The sequence below is a fragment of the Vulpes vulpes genome, chromosome 3, assembly GCF_048418805.1.
Source record: "Vulpes vulpes isolate BD-2025 chromosome 3, VulVul3, whole genome shotgun sequence".
Classification (NCBI taxonomy): Eukaryota; Metazoa; Chordata; class Mammalia; order Carnivora; family Canidae; genus Vulpes; species Vulpes vulpes.
The window spans coordinates 112984885-113000583 of record NC_132782.1 but is presented as its reverse complement, the minus strand read 5'-3'; the positions used below and the strand labels follow the sequence as shown (position 1 = coordinate 113000583).

At 41.6% G+C, this 15699-nt stretch overlaps 1 protein-coding gene across 4 annotated transcripts; it reads right to left on the bottom strand.

Moving 5' to 3' along the window:
* Positions 1 to 1423: 1423 nt before the first annotated feature.
* On the bottom strand, positions 1424 to 15581 carry ZNF200 (zinc finger protein 200). 4 transcript variants are annotated; one of them, XM_025984916.2, is made up of 5 exons: positions 15377 to 15581; positions 14313 to 14643; positions 13358 to 13449; positions 12732 to 12852; positions 1424 to 3722 (listed from the first exon to the last, which is right to left on the bottom strand). In XM_025984916.2, the coding sequence occupies exons 2-5, from the start codon at positions 14557 to 14559 to the stop codon at positions 2971 to 2973; spliced, it is 1212 nt and encodes a 403-aa protein (XP_025840701.1). In that variant the 5' UTR covers positions 14560 to 14643; positions 15377 to 15581; the 3' UTR covers positions 1424 to 2970. The 4 variants fall into 4 exon arrangements, with proteins under 4 accessions (XP_025840701.1, XP_025840702.1, XP_072607527.1 ...); XM_025984917.2 differs by having other exon boundaries at positions 15038 to 15489; XM_072751426.1 differs by lacking the exon at positions 12732 to 12852.
* Positions 15582 to 15699: the final 118 nt, after the last annotated feature.

The window sequence follows — 15699 nt, the reverse complement described above, 5'->3', positions numbered from 1 at the left end:
TTTTTTTGTACTGAGAAGATAAATTGGTGGGACACAGTAATAATTTTAACATTGCCACAATAGATGGATGCTATTTTTCCCCTTTTGCCAAGTCAAACATTTACACACACACACACACACACAGTTCATTTAATACACCCAAATGACATTTTGTTCATTTTTTTTTATTTTTTTAACTGTTTATTTATGATAGTCACAGAGAGAGAGAGAGAGAGAGAGAGGCAGAGACATAGGCAGAGGGAGAAGCAGGCTCCATGCACCGGGAGCCTGACGTGGGATTCGATCCCGGGTCTCCAGGATCGCGCCCTGGGCCAAAGGCAGGCGCTAAACCCCTGCGCCACCCAGGGATCCCCCATTTTGTTCATTAAATGTATGATTCTTAGATTACTAGTAAGCCTGAAGATTCTTTCATATCTCCTGTAGCCATTTATCTAAAAATTATCTGTTCATGTCTTATTGGACTATCCCCTTGCTGTCCTTCCTCCCCTATCTCATCCATCTGGTCTCAGTTTAAAGGCCATTTCCCCAGAGTCCTCTCTGGAAAGTCCACCTTTAACACTCTTCTAGAATCCTTTCCTTCCTAGCACTTGTCAATGTGGGGCTGTGTATGTATTTTTGATTGTAAAGATTTTCTATCCCCCTCCTCCCCCACCTCCCACTCTAAGAAACTCCATGGGTGTGTTGCTTCCCTTTATAGCTCAGGACCTTGTTATACATCTTTAGGGGATGCATGCCTTTGATTTGTAGTTGCTACTGGAATTGGATATCTGGTCTTTAAGATGTTCTAACTGGCCCTTGCTGCTCTATTGGAAAACTATCCGTGTACGCTTACTGTTCTTCATTAACTGGTTGTCAGCTCCTTATTGAGCACCTCTTTGAGGGTGCTGTCCCTGGGCATCTTGGCTCTGAGCTCAAGGGCAGGGGTGAGAAACATTCATTCTGTTCCAGATCCTCCAGGGTCCAGGGGTAGGTGCAGGGAAGTCAGGCAGCCCAGGGCACAGAAGGACCTCCTGTGAGGAGGGGTTTGTGTCATGAAGTATCACACGTGGACAGGCCTCAAGGACCGTGTGGTCAAACCCTTGCATAAGGGACAGAACAGACCCCACCCTCTTCAGTTACTGCCTAGCAGCCAATTACCCTTTGTTTCTAGGCATGATAACCAGGCAGACACCAGCCAGTCTTCTCAAGAAATAAAAGAATAACATTGCTGGCAGCCAATTTTGTCCTTGGTTTTTAAAGGGTACTGTAGGCTTGAAATACAAAGTCAATAAAGGCCACACACACAAAAACTATCCTTTAAGTGTTTGAATTAGGGCTCAGGATTGAACTATATCATCAAATGTCCTTCTTTTAGTATGCTTTGAACCAAAACAAAGCTTAGAACATGTTTAAAAAATAACAAAAAAGGAGAAACAAACTATTATTTGTAGATGGTATAATTTTGAACCACAAATTATACCAGAACTGAGAAATTACTGAAAATTAACAACATTCAATGGAGGTGGCTAATTTCACATATATAATTAAAAATAATTCCTATGTAAGAATAGTAATCAACTAGAAAAATGCAATGAAAAAACTATTTACAATTACAAAATTGTATACAACTTACATGAAGAAAATTAGAAAAATTTATTCAAGAATATTATACTTTTTAATAAATGGAAAGACATGTTTCTGATGGGAAACAAAATTTATAAAGGTAGGAAGTTTTCCCAATAGTTTATAGGATTAACTTATTTCAATCAAAATACCAATGTAAAACTTTAAGAAACCTAAAAGAAGAGAAATTGATAAAAAAAATCTTTAAAATAACACACCACAAGATCGGTCCCGTGAAGGCACCGCTGGCCCTGCCTCTGGGCAGATAAGTCAGGAAAGTCTGGGTATGAGGTGATAGAGAACAAATAGCCACGGCAATGAAGACACTGGAATCTCATCTCTTTGAGATCTCATCTCTTTGAGGGGCAATGAGAGCAAGCCACTGGAGACAAGTGATAAAAATAAAACACTTTGCTTGTGAGGTAGTGACCACCCATTGCCAAGGGTCTGGTGACTGCTTCGAGGGAAATTAAGCACATGGTAAGGTTATTGACCAGTCATGGGTCTAAGCCAAGGTCTTCCTTCTCTTCAGGCTCTTAGATTTCCTTTGTAGCCAGGTTTTCTTCTTGGCTCATCAGACGGACAGGATTCTGAAGAGCTTTTCCAGTATTGGGTCTGGGTGGCTGGGCCTGAGTGATCCAAACTTCTTTTGGCAATGGAAAGGCATGAGAGAGCTGTCTGAGCAATAGCTGGACAAAATAGAGTAAGAACAGTAGACATTTATGTTGTGAAAAGTATTCCTGTGAAAGTTACTTTTCACTACAAAATGCAAATGTTGAGATCAACTGTTAATTTAGATCACATAAAAATGACAAAGTCTTTGACATTCAAATGCTGTATTTTCCTATATTCCAAAGTAAACAATCCCTTTCAACACTTAAGCTTTAACAGGGTATTCTTAGAAGGTTAAGTGAATTGCTAATAGAAGCTGTTGGCATAACAAATCAGTACTTTTGTTCTTTTAGGGGAACACTGTTCCAGATAAGGACCTTTGCATTATTTTTTTCTCAAGTGTGAATTCCTATGTGTGTGTGTGGGGGTGGGGTGGGGATGGATACACTTTCCGTACACGAGTCACTCTGTTCACCTTGCAGGTAAGTGGCCTCCAGACTCATGTTTGAAGCCTTTTTTGGGAAAGGAAATCTGTGGCCTACACACTGTTGTATAAGTTCACAAAAGAAAGCTCCTTAATCCAGAAAGTGTGGATGCTGAGGTATAGCCCTTGAGGATGTTTTCCCCTGTGAATTTTCTAAAAATTTGAGGTTTCAGCCAAGATGGGTATTTGTCCAATTTTGGCTATAATGAGGTTTTCACATATCTGTAATCTTTTCAGACAGCCTGGGAATTCAGAATTCCTTATAAAACATTTCAGGTTGAGGCAGGATCATCAGACCTTTCTTGATCCCATTTCTTCTTTCCAGTCTTACATGCTGAGTGGGTTTTTTCATGCCGGGTACAGTTGGACAGCCGACCAAATCTTCTCCCACATTTTTTGCAACTATATGGCCTCACAGCCTCATGACTCTGCATATGAAGCACAAATTGTTTGTTCTCTGGGAAGGTTTTCCCACATTCTGGACACTTAAACATCTTCTCTCTTATATGGATTCCTTCATGGCGACTCCGATGAGAGTTTTGACGAAAGTGCTTCCCACAATGAGAACATGAATAAGGTTTCTCTCCTGTATGGATTCGTTCATGTTTATTAAGGTTTGTTTTATGATTGAAGCTTTTCCCACAATGACTACAGTCATAGGGTTTTTCTCCAGTGTGAATCCTCTGGTGAGAAATAAGGTAAGAACTATCATTAAACTGTTTCCCACACAGTGGGCAAGTGTACCATCTTCTTGTTCTCCGATTTCGGGTAAGTGCAATCACATTGATATCTACATATTTTGAGAGTTCCTCTAGTGGAGTGTCATTTTCAATGGTAACTAGAAGATTTTTAATTTTCCTTTGCTTTGGAACAGATGTATTTAGTCTTTCTTTATGGCAATATGGAGACTGCTCAGAGACCACAGAACAATCTACTTCATTACAATCAGAAGCCTTTTCTCTATGATTTTCATTCTCTACAGTTTCCTTCTGAAGATCTTCACTCTCAGGATTAACATCATTGACTGTGGAAACAAAGAGAATTTAATAAATTTGAGGGATGTTATACCACTCAGGAAAAAACAAGTTAAATTTCTCATCAAACAACAGTGTCAGAAATCTGGGGACTAGCAGATAGTCATTATCAACACTCCTTTTCCACTCTTATTGTGGGTGGAATATATGACTGATAAATCTATGAATATGAGCACACAGTCTTTTTTTTTTAATGAAATGAATGGGACTACACTGAAAGATTTCATGTTTTCCTTTCTGACATAGGCACTAATTACTCATCAAGTACATACTCATATTCTGTGTAAAGCACTGAGGTAAGGACCATGGAATGAAGGACATAAATACTAAAAGGTACCACTCATTCTCTTTAGAAGGCTAGTAAGTGAACAGTAAGATGAGTACTTCTAGGTTTTACTACATTAAATATTACGATATATAATTAGATACTACTGTAATATCCTATATAGGGAAAAACTGGAAACGATTCAAATGACTAAAAATAACGAAGGCATATCACATTCACTCAGTGGATGATTATATGGGCATTAAAGTGATTACCACAAGTGACAAAACTAAACTCTGGTAGAAATAAGTGTGGTTTCTTTAGGGGAGGAATGGGAGTTATTGGGCAGTGGGCACAAGAGGGACTTCTGGGGTGTTAGGAATAGTCCATTTGAGTGGTTAGACAAATGTACACATTTTGTGAAAATATGAGGTTGTACACTTATGATTTGAGGACTTCTGTATTTGTATCTTCAAAAGTCTGTATAAAATAACAGATTATAAAGACTACATAACAGGGGTGCCTGGGTGTCTCAGTTGAGATGCCTTTGGCTCAGGTCATGATCCAAGGTCTTGGGATCGAGCCTCAGGTCAGGCTCCCTGATGAGCAGGGAGCCTGCTTCGCCCCCTCCCTCTGTCCCTACCTCCCTATCCCCCCCACCCACTCACATACTTATATGCTCTGCTCTCTCAAATCAATCAATCAATCAATCAATCAATCAATCTTAAAAGACTAGATAACAAAGTTAAAAAAAAAAGTATTCTGTGAAAAGGTGGAACGACAAGGGATCCTCTGAACTCTGGGCAACTTGCTGAGAATAAAGGGTTAAATCAATCATTCTATATGTGGCTGACTACAGCCTAGAATATGCATCTTTGCTGGACTTCACAGTTTCATACCAATAGGCATTTTCTGTTTCATTTACTCCTTTAGGTAATGAAACACTGGGTCAAAGCATATGGCAATATTTATCACAGCTCTTGACAAAGACTGCCATACTTCTTTCAAAAGAAGCTGTACCAATTTTAATACCGCTCGATCTCGGAACTCTGGGATCACGCCCTGAGCCAAAGGTAGATGCTCAACTGCTGAGCCACCCAGATGTTCCTGAGCTGAGACTTTTATAAATTTAAATAAATTCTACATGCTGCAAATCTTAATCCCTGTATCAGTCACCCCTAAAGTAAATATTTAACTGAAGTCTTCTGTAACTCCACAACTTAAAACCATAAAAAAGTATCAGTCTTTCAAAATCTGATACATTTTTAGGGGCACCTGGGTGGCTCAGTTTGTTAAGTGTCTGCCTTGGGCTCAGGTCATGATCTTGGGGTCCTGAGATCGAGCCCCAATCAGGCTTCCTGCTTAGTGGGGAGTCTGCTTCTTCCTCTCCCTCTCAACTCATGTCTCTCCCACTAGCTCTGCTCTCTCTCAAATAATAAAAAATCTTTTAAAAAACCTCAATAAAGGGGATCCCTGGGTGGCTCAGTGGTTTGGCGCCTGCCTTTGGCCCAGGGCGTGATCCTGGGGTCCCGAGGTCAGGTCCCGCATTGGGCTCCCTGCATGGAGCCTGCTTCTCCCTCTGCCTGTCTCTGGCTCTCCCTCTCTCTCTGTGTGTGTGTCTCTCATGAATGAATAAATAAAATCTTTTTTTTTTTTTTAATTTTATTTATTTATGATAGGCACACAGTGAGAGAGAGAGAAGCAAAGACATAGGCAGAGGGAGAAGCAGGCTCCATGCACCGGGAGCCCGACGTGGGATTCGATCCCGGGTCTCCAGGATCGCGGCCCGGGCCAAAGGCAGGCGCCAAACCGCTGCGCCACCCAGGGATCCCTAAATAAAATCTTAAAAAAAAAAAAACCCTCAAAAAACAAAATCTGATAAATTTCCTATTTTCTAGCCATTCCTTTGACTTATATTTACATTTAACTCTTAATACATTTGGAGCTTAGTATCACACTGTATGTTATTGTTTGTAACATGTCTAATATTGGTAAAAATCAGCCAGAAGATCCTTTTCAAAAGTTTGACTCTAAAGTAAAAAAAATAAAAATAAAAAATAAAACATAAATAAAAGTTTGACTCTGACTACACAGTATAAATAAATTTGAAGGGCTTCAATATCTTCATATGACTTTAGTTTTCCCATTTAGGTTTATGTTTCTCTAATACTTAAGAATCCTTTATATTTACCAATAAAACGTGGCTTACTATTTTTTTTTAAAGATTTATTTATTTATTTATTCATGAGAGAGACAGAGAGAGAGAGAGGCAGACACACAGGCAGAGGGAGATGCAGGCTCCATGCAGGGGGCCCCACGTGGGACTCGTCCCAGGTCTCCAGTATCAGGCCCTGGGCTGAAGGCAGTGCCAAACGCTGAGCCACCCGGGCTGCCCTGGTTTACTATTTTATAGCCTTTTTGAAAGACAGACAGCTTCTATCATTTTGTCTTAATTTAAGAATTTATTGTTAAACATTCCCTACCTACTTTATATTAAAGATGTTTTTGTTCATTCTTTTAGATTTTCTAAGTACAAACCATACTTTGTTCCCTCCCTTCCTGATATTTATTCTAATTTTTTAAAAAATATTTTTAAAAAAGATTTATTTATTTATGATAGACAGAGAGGGAGAGAGAGGGGCAGAGACACAGGAAGAGGGAGAAGCAGGCTCCATGCCGGGAGCCCGACGTGGGACTCAATCCCGGGACACCAGGATCGCGCCCTGGGCCAAAGGCAGGCGCTAAACCGCTGAGCCACACAGGGATCCCCTAAAAAACATTTTATTTGAGAGAGACAGAGACAGAGATAGCGAGAGAGAGAGCACAAGTCAGGAGAAGAGGGAGAAGGAGAAGCAGGCTCTCTGCTCAGCAGGGAGCCAGACTCAGGGCTCGATCCCAGAATCCTGGGATCATGACCGGATTCAAAGGCTTAACCAACTTAGCCACCGCCAATACTTATTCATCTTAACCTTATGTCCTTTTGCTTTATCCAGTCAAATATTAATAGTGATAGCAGATTTCCCTATTTTGTTCTTTTTTCCAACATTTTGTTCATTTATCTCAGAGAGAGAGAGAAAGCACGCATGAGAGCACATGAACAGAGGGAGAGTAATGATAGGAAGCAGGTTCCATGCCCTTTGTGGAGCCCAACACAGGGCTTGATCTCACAACTCTGAGATCATGACCTGAGCCAAAGTAAGAGCTGGACACTCAACTGACTAAGCCACCCAGGAGCTCCAGCATATTAATTTTTAAGATACAAAATTTTAGGAGCTAACATATGGTTTATCTGGTTTATATGGTTCAAAAGTCTAAACATGAAAAGGTCTTACTCTAGTCCCTGTCCCCCATTCACTGTACTCATCTCCCAGATAGGTACCAGTTTTTACTAGATTCTTTTTTATTCTTCCATTGTTTCTCTAGATGATGGATTTTCCTTTCTCCTCTCTTATATCAAAGTAGTATACTATATATACGTCTGCTACTTGCTTTATTTTGATCATTATTTCTGGTGCAGGGCAATTATCATGGTATGTTTTGTGTGGACACATCATATTCAACTAGTCCCCTGCAGACACACTTGCATTGTTTCCAACCTTGTGTTTTAACAAACAATACTATGATGAATAACCTCATTTGCATATTATTTTCAATGTGTGCTGTTATCTGTAGGTTAGATTCTCAGAAGTGGGACTGTTGGATCAAAGGCAAATGCATCTTTAATGCTGGTAATTAGATTCCCACATAGAGGGAGTGTATCATTTTGCATGTCCACCAGTTCCAACAACCTCACCACCAATGTGTTAAGTTTCTGATTTCTAGAAATCTGATAGATGAAAAACGATGGTAACTTGGTAGAGATTTAATTTGCACTTCTAAATATGAGTAGGGTTGTACACCATGTGTTTATGGGTCATTTGTATTCCTAAGTGAATCTGTTAGGGCTTTTTCTTGGCGTGCAAAAGTAAGGTATGATTCACCAAATGGCTGAATTGTCCCAACACCTTTATGAGTCCCTTCTGCTCTGATGCTCTTTTCAGTTTTCCTGGTTACTTGTTATTTATTTTTCCATTTGAATTAGAGAGGTTGTCTAGTTCCAGGGGGAAAAAATTCTACTGGTATTGTTAAAGGAATCACATTCACTTATTTCATAAATCGACTTGGGGAGAACTGACATTTTAATGTTAAATTTTCGTAGTCAACACGGTATTTCTTCCCATTCATTCAAATCTACTTCTGTGGTGCAGCCCTGGTGGCGCAGCGGTTTGGTGCTGCCTGCAGCCCAGGGTGTGATCCTGGAGACCCCAGATCGAGTCCCACGTTGGGCTCCCTGCATGGAGCCTGCTTCTCCCTCTGCCTGTGTCTCTGCCTCTCTCTCTCTGTGTGTGTCTCTATGAATAAATAAATAAAATGTTTAAAATAAAAAAAATCCACTTGTTCTTTAGAAGTGTTTTTGAAGTTTTCCTCATAATTTCTGCATATTTCTTAAGTTTATTTATAGGTGTTTAATATTTTTTGTTCCTATTTTATAAATTCTAAGTGACTGTTTGCAGGTACAAAAGCTAATGATTTCCATATAATTCATTCCATTGCTTACTGAATGCTCTCATTTATAATTCTCAGATATTCTAGGGTTTTCCAGTTATAGAATTGTATCATATGTAATAGGCGGTTTTATCTGTTTCTTAAATTCTTATACATCTAATTTCTTTCTCATTTACCTGCCCTGGCTAATACCTAAAACACAGTATTAAATAGTAGTAGTGATAGCGGGCTTCAATGAGATAGTTCCTGTGTCAAACACTGATAGTTCTGCTGTCAAACACACATTTATCCTCCTGTGTCAAGGATTCTCTTATGATTCCTGTCCCTACAAGGTTAATTCCTTACACTTTTCCCTTTCCAAACTACTTAATATTACTATTTAAAATGTCAGCTATATGCTGATGACTCCCAAATCTCTGTCTTTACGTGTGAGCCCCAATTCCTAATGTTCAAGTGCCCAGAGAACAGTCTCATTTTATTTCCTACTGTGGATTCAACCTCATCTAAAATCAAATCCATCTTCTTCCAAACTCTGTTCCTGGGTCCAAATCCTGTCTTAACCTTGTCCTAGAATGCAATTGTGGTTCTAATTCTAGTGGGAATGCCTGCCAATGTTCCCATTAAACAGATGTAGGCCATATCTGTTCCATTAAGGAAGTATCCATTAGTTACTATTTTGTTAAGTGTTCTTCTGAAGGGGTTTTTGTTTTGTAAGATTATCTTTTCGATAATTGTCAGAATAAGATTTTTCTCGTTATTATAAAAGAGATTAATAGACTTTTTATTATTAAATCATTTTTGCATTCTTGGAATAAATCTTACTTTATGGGATCCCTGGGTGGCTCAGTGGTTGAGTGCCTGCCTTCTGCCCAGGGCGTGATCCTGGAGACCTGGGATCGAGTTCCACATCGGGCTCCTTGCATGGAGCCTGCTTCTCTCTCTGCCTATGTCTCTGCCTCTCTCTGTGTCTCTCATGAATAAATAAATAAAATCTTAAAAAAAAATCTTACTTGATCATGACAGTTTTTTATCAGGTTGTGGTATCTTTTTTACACTAATGGAAGTTTTTCTTTTTCTTTTTACTCTGAAAGTTTTCATAGCATTTTAAATGGTCTAGTTTTTAAAGATTTGTAAGAATTTTCTGTGAAATTGAGGCTGGTTCTTTACCTGGGTGAGGACTAAGGATTTATGACAATTCCAGTTTCCTCTTTGGAAATTTATCTATTTCTGTTTAAATCTTTCTACTTATTAGTTCCTCTTTTTTGTTTTTTAAGTTTTTCCATTTTTAAAATTTATTTGACAGAGAAAGCAGCAAGGGGAGCAGCGGCAGAGGAAGAAGGAAAAGCAGGCTTCCCATCGAGGAAGGAGTCTGACGTGAGCCCAATCCTGGGACTCTGGGGTCATAACCTGAGCCAACCATATGCCCCAGTTCCTCTATTTGTAACCTACTGATTTCTAATTTTGTATTTGTTAATACTTTCTTCCTGCTTTCCTTTATCTTATTGTTTTCCTAATTTTGAGCCAGAGGCTTAACTGCTTTCATTTTTCTAAATTGTTATATGTTTTTACAGGCATAAATTTTCTTCTGAGTAACACTTTAGGTTATACTATAAATTCTGATACAGGATATAGTCTAGAAAAAATTACAACATTAAGAAAATTATCATATTTTTAAAAGATTTTATTTGACAGAGAGATAGCAAGAGAGCATAAGCAGAGTGTGTGGCAGAGGGAGTGGGAAAAGCAGGCTCCCTGAAGAGCAGGGAGCCCAGTGAGGCTTGACCCCAGAACCCTGGGATCATGACCTGAGCAGAAGGTGATGCTTAACCAACTGAGCCACCCAGGTACCCTTCAAAAAATTCTGTATTTTAATTTGTATTTCCCCTGTGATACAATGTTACTTTATAGTTTAAACATTTCTAGATGAAGAGAACTTTTCTCCCCTCTTCTCATTATTACTTTCTAGTTATATTGTATTATTGCTACTTTCTGGAATCTACTGAGTCTGTCTTTGTTGCATATTATGTAGTCAATTTGTATCAATCTTGAAAAGGCTTATATTCTCTAACTATAGCAGAGGCGGTCATATCTGACCACAGGAACTATCTCATTGAAAAATTTTTAAGCGTTCTACATTTTAAGTTGTTTTATGTGGTTCACTTGGACTGAGACACACATTCTATCCTCCTGTGTCAAGGATTCTCCTATGATTCCTGTCCCTACAAGGTTCATTCCTTACACTTTTCCCTTTCCAAACTACTTAATATTACTATTTAAAATGTCACCTATATTGGGAATCCCTGGGTGGCTCAGTGGTTTAGCGCCTGCCTTTGGCCCGGGGCGCGATCCTGGAGTCCCGGGATCGAGTCCCACGTTGGGCTCCCGGCATGAAGCCTGCTTCTCCCTCCTCCTGTCTCTGCCCACCCCCCTCTCTCTGTCTATCATAAATAAATAAATAAATCTTTTAAAAAAAACATTAGGGGGTACTTGGCTGGCTCAGTTGGTAGAGCATGCTTGTTCTGAGGTCTTAAGCTGGAGCCCTATGTTGGGCACAGAGTTTACAATCAATCAGTATACACACACACACACACAATCTTAAAAAAAAAAAAAATTACATAGAACAACTTGTGGGAAGTTAAGTGGGCTCACTATGTACTACTACCCCGACTATACAGTGTAAAACAGCTACAGAGTTCAGTAGTCATGGATTTTTGTTACCCCAGGTAACTCATAAAACCCACTTTTTGCTCCACTTCAGCCTCAGAAACAAACAGCACTGAAGGCAAAGTAAGAAGTATTAGGCACTCAGCAAAATGATTTTTGAGGATTCCCGATTCTGTAGTCACCAGTGTATTTGTAGAGAAAGGCTGAATCATCTTTCAGCAGCTGACAGAGAAGCTAATGGCAGATGAGTTCATATGAAGTATTCTCATTTAAGAATACCTTTAACCATTACTGGGAAATAAGCACAAATAACGGAGGTCCCATTCACCAACCATATAGGCAATTCACTGAAAAAATTATGAGAAATACAGCAAGAAGGTATATGTTTTTATAATTATATATTAAAACATTAATGTAAACAATTTTAAAATTATATAATTTATAATTGTATAATTCTGGGCTAAGACTGCAAGCTTTTTTTTTTTTTTTTTTAGATTTTATTTATTTATTCATGAGAGACACAGAGAGGAGAGAGAGGCAGAGACATAGGCAGAGGGAGAAGCAGGCTCCACGCAGGGAGCCCGATGTGGGACTCAATCCCAGGTCTCCAGGATCATGCCCTGGGCAGAAGGTAGGCGCTCAACTACTGAGCCACCCAGGTATCCTAAGACCACAAGCTCTAATGTTAGAATCCCTAGTCCCTGCCCAACTACCTACTGCTGTGTGACCTTGACCTTTCGCAATTTTTCTTTCTTTCTTTTTTTTTCTTTTTTGGTAGGATGCAAGGCAAAGTTTATCCAGCAATAGCACAAAGTTTATTAAGTGATAGTACAAAGCTCCCCAGGAGGGAGGGGACCCAAGAGGGTTGCCCAACCTTTAGCAATTTCTTAACATTTTTCTGCTTTAGTACCGTCATCTGTAAAATAGTAATAATTCCTATACTCTACAGTAATTTTGTGAGAAATACATGCAATAACAAATGCATATAAAGCACTTAAACTAGTGCTTCATACATAATGGCACATTAGCAGTTAACAAGTGCTAGATATTATTCCCATCAACAGTGGGATATATTTTCATTCATTAGTAGATGTCACAGCTACTGGACATCAAGGAAAAAAAAAAAGACTTAAAAGAGTCATGTGTCCAAAGAAAATACTAATTTAAAAAACACCTACTGGGGGACTAGCACTAGATCCAGAAAACGGACTCAGAAACAATCTGCCTGCATTTTCAATGTTTGAATATTTGATGCCAGTCTATCAGCTGCAGGTCCTGCTTACCAAGAGAATTCCCCTCTGCCCTTGCTGCCTTAAAGCTATAAGAAAAATGGCCGCCACAGCTGGTGCAGGCTCTGCCACATGGGATAGAACAAAAATTAGTGTAATTATGTACTTAGCTAGTATTAATCAGGTCTTTATTTAAAAAAAAAGAAATGTTTTTTTAATGAGGTCTTTAAAAAGTCTGACAAAATAGAAGAACATGCTTTTCACAACATTCAATATGAACACACAAGATTTCTTACCCAGTAACGTCATCTCCCCAATATTGTCTTCCTTCTCTGAGGTGGGCTGTTGAGTAGCATCTAGGCTCACACATTCTTCTTGAGAGTGAAATACATTCAAATCCTCAAAGACCACCAGTTCCTGAAAGAGCAAAAGGCCCCTTCCTCTTAATAACAGAGGTTCGTTTGACAGCTCTGCTGGCAAAAAAGACCGAAGCCCAAATATCAGAGAAGGGAAGGCAAAATGGGTCTATAAATCCGTGAAGAGGGCGTCTGGGTGGCTCAGTGGTTGAGCGCCTGCCGTTGGCTCAGGGCGTGATCCTGGGGTCCGGGAATCGAGTCCCACATCAGGTTCCCTGTGGGGAGCCTGCTTCTCCCTCTGCCTATGTCTCTGCCTCTCATGAATAAATAAATAAAAATCTTTAAAATAAATAAATCCCGTGAAGATGCAGCACAGACCAGAAAGCCAGGCTCAGAGAGCACCCACAGGACAAGCAGAAGAGAAATGTCCAATGAGGCAGTGAAAAACAAGCCATTCTCCTTACTCCCAAGAGTGTGTTTTTATACATGGGTTGGCTGAGCAGGGAGAGCTGAAAGAGCAGAGAAGGTGATATACTCAAAAAAGTGAACAGGAAAACCAAACCCACCTCAGGGTCAGTTTTCAAATACAGAGACACAGTATCCTGTTTTTGCTGGATCCCTTTCCCGGGCAGAAGCTTCACCATAGGATGAGGTTGCACTGGGGAAAGAGGAAATTGTAGTTAATGGAAAAATCAGTGACTCTAATACAGGAACACTAACCACACCCTAAGGCTACACTGTCCTCACTCCTTCCAAAGGCAACTCAAGGCTTTTTCTGTTTCTGTGAGCTCAGGACAAATTCAAGCCATAAACCATAAGGTCTATGAACCTATATGCGCTCTCCTCATTATGAAAAGAATGATTCCCTTCAGGACTTTAAAAAATTCCACTATTAGGGGCAGCCCTGGTGGCACAGCGGTTTAGTGCCACCTGCAGACCAGGGTGTGACCCTGGAGACCCAGGATCGAGTCCCACGTCAGGCTCCCCGCAGGAGCCTGCTTCTCTCTCTGCCTGTGTCTCTGCCTCTCTCTCTGTGTCTCTCATGAATAAATAAATAAAATCTTTAAAAAAAAAATCCCACTACTAAAGGGAAGGCTAGAGGAGGGCAATGTCTGAAGATGCCCCCAAACAAGCACAAAATTTCCAAAATTCCACATAAAACTCCAGTCAGTTCAACAATTCACCCACATTTCTATATCCTAAAATGATGCACACTCTTCCCAACATTTGTGTAAAACTGACATTGTTTATTCTATGGCTTTACACGACACTCCGCAATCCACTCAAACTCCAGCTTGAGAAAAAATACTGCCTCTCCCCAACATGCTGACTTATTAGAATCAACTCCTTTTTTTTTTTTTTCAAAACCTGCTATCCTAACTTGAATTCATTACTAACATGAAAACCTATTTGAAAAAAAAAAAAAAGAAAGAAAAAAAAAAAAAGAAAAAGAAAAAGAAAACCTATTTGAACCCCCAGAACCATTCCCTTCTCTTCTAGGGATCAGCATGTGCTTCTTACGTCTGTTCTGAAAGTTTGAGCTCACATCCTTCATAATAACCAAGGTCTCCTTGACTTTCTGGTTGGGCTGGACCAGGCTTGGCTCTGGCAAGAAGGTGAGGAAGTGCTCCAGAACCAGCTCGTGGATGGTCTTGGGCCCACCAGTAGCATCTCGAAGTAGGTCTTGTCCTAGTTTGGAGTCTGGAGGAACTCTCAGTATAAAGGACCGCTTTGACTTTAGGGGCATTGGAACCACTTTTGCAGCCATGGCGCCGTGAAATCACACACCACGCTGGTTTTGCAGAGCTTCAGGAGTCACCTCTTATTGAAGGAAATGTGTCAGAGAGCCGAGCTGCGGATGAGAGAAACCATGGGTTACGCACAAGGCCAGGGAGGCATGCCTGCACTCCAATACAGGGCCTGGATAGCGAGGCCACGTGAAGTTTAAAGCAGAAGTTAAGAGAAACCGGGGTGGGGAACTCCTAACTGAAACGGAAGGTCCCTGAACGAGAGGCACTCTCAGCGGGGCCTGAGAGGAAGATGTGAGCAGGAAAAGCCGGAGGATGCCCAAACCCCAAGGGTCATCCTCCTAGAGTAGACTCTACCGGGAAGAGCGGTTTAACTCCTGCTGACAGGAAGAGCCATGGGCTAGAAGACAGGGAACCGAGGTCTTCAGGGGTCCAGCACCGAGGGCATCTGCTTACGAGTTGGCCTGGCCACTGACTGAATGAAGCTGTTCTGCGCACCTTGGACCGCGGGTCCATCGGATGCCCTTCGCGGGGCCGCTGATGGCTCAAGGAGCAAACGCAAGGCCGCATGCGATGTCCACACACCGCCTGCTGACTCCTTTCCGCCGTGAAGCCCTGTTGAGAGCGGCGAGGGGCGTCCCGGTAGGGACCAGCTGGCCAGGCCCACTGTGGAGCCTCTCTCACCGGCCACGGGGCACTTTTACCACAAAGCTGGAGCGGCGGCATTGCCCGGGGTGCGTTCCTGGCTCCCCAGCCGGCCAGGCTCTCCCACACGGACCAAGCTCTGCTCCCCAGAGGCCACCTCAGCCTGGTTCCCGCCCTCGCGGAGCCCCTCACCTCTCAGGGGCTCTGCCCTCCTGGGCGCTCGCAGGGACGGCCCAGAGACCCCAGCGCAGAGAGACCGGGAAACCAGGCGCGTGAGGCCCAGCCCTCCCCTCGCCCTTCGGAGTGTCCTCACAGGCCGCGGGCCACTATTGGCGTGCTCGGCTGTCAGTTGGGGAGACGGTCCCGACACGGTGCCTTCTGGGAGGCCGGGCGCCTCGGTAGCCTTTACGTCACGACCGGTGCCTCGTTTCCGGTGTGGAAGCCTGGTCTCCCCGCTCGGAGCGCCCGTCTGTGCTTGAGAAGGCGATGCTCGAGGACGGCCGGCAGAGCTCCCG

Bases quoted from the DNA above. Each gene is read 5' to 3' on its own strand.
- ZNF200 (XM_025984916.2), bottom strand. From the start codon at position 14,559: ATGGCTGCAAAAGTGGTTCCAATGCCCCTAAAGTCAAAGCGGTCCTTT. The intron at 13,450-14,312 runs GTAAGAAGCACA...CTCTTTCCCCAG, and splicing joins CTCAAACTTTCAGAACAGAC to TGCAACCTCATCCTATGGTG. The intron at 3,723-12,731 runs GTAAGAAATCTT...TTGTTTCCACAG, and splicing joins TGGGGAGATGACGTTACTGG to TCAATGATGTTAATCCTGAG.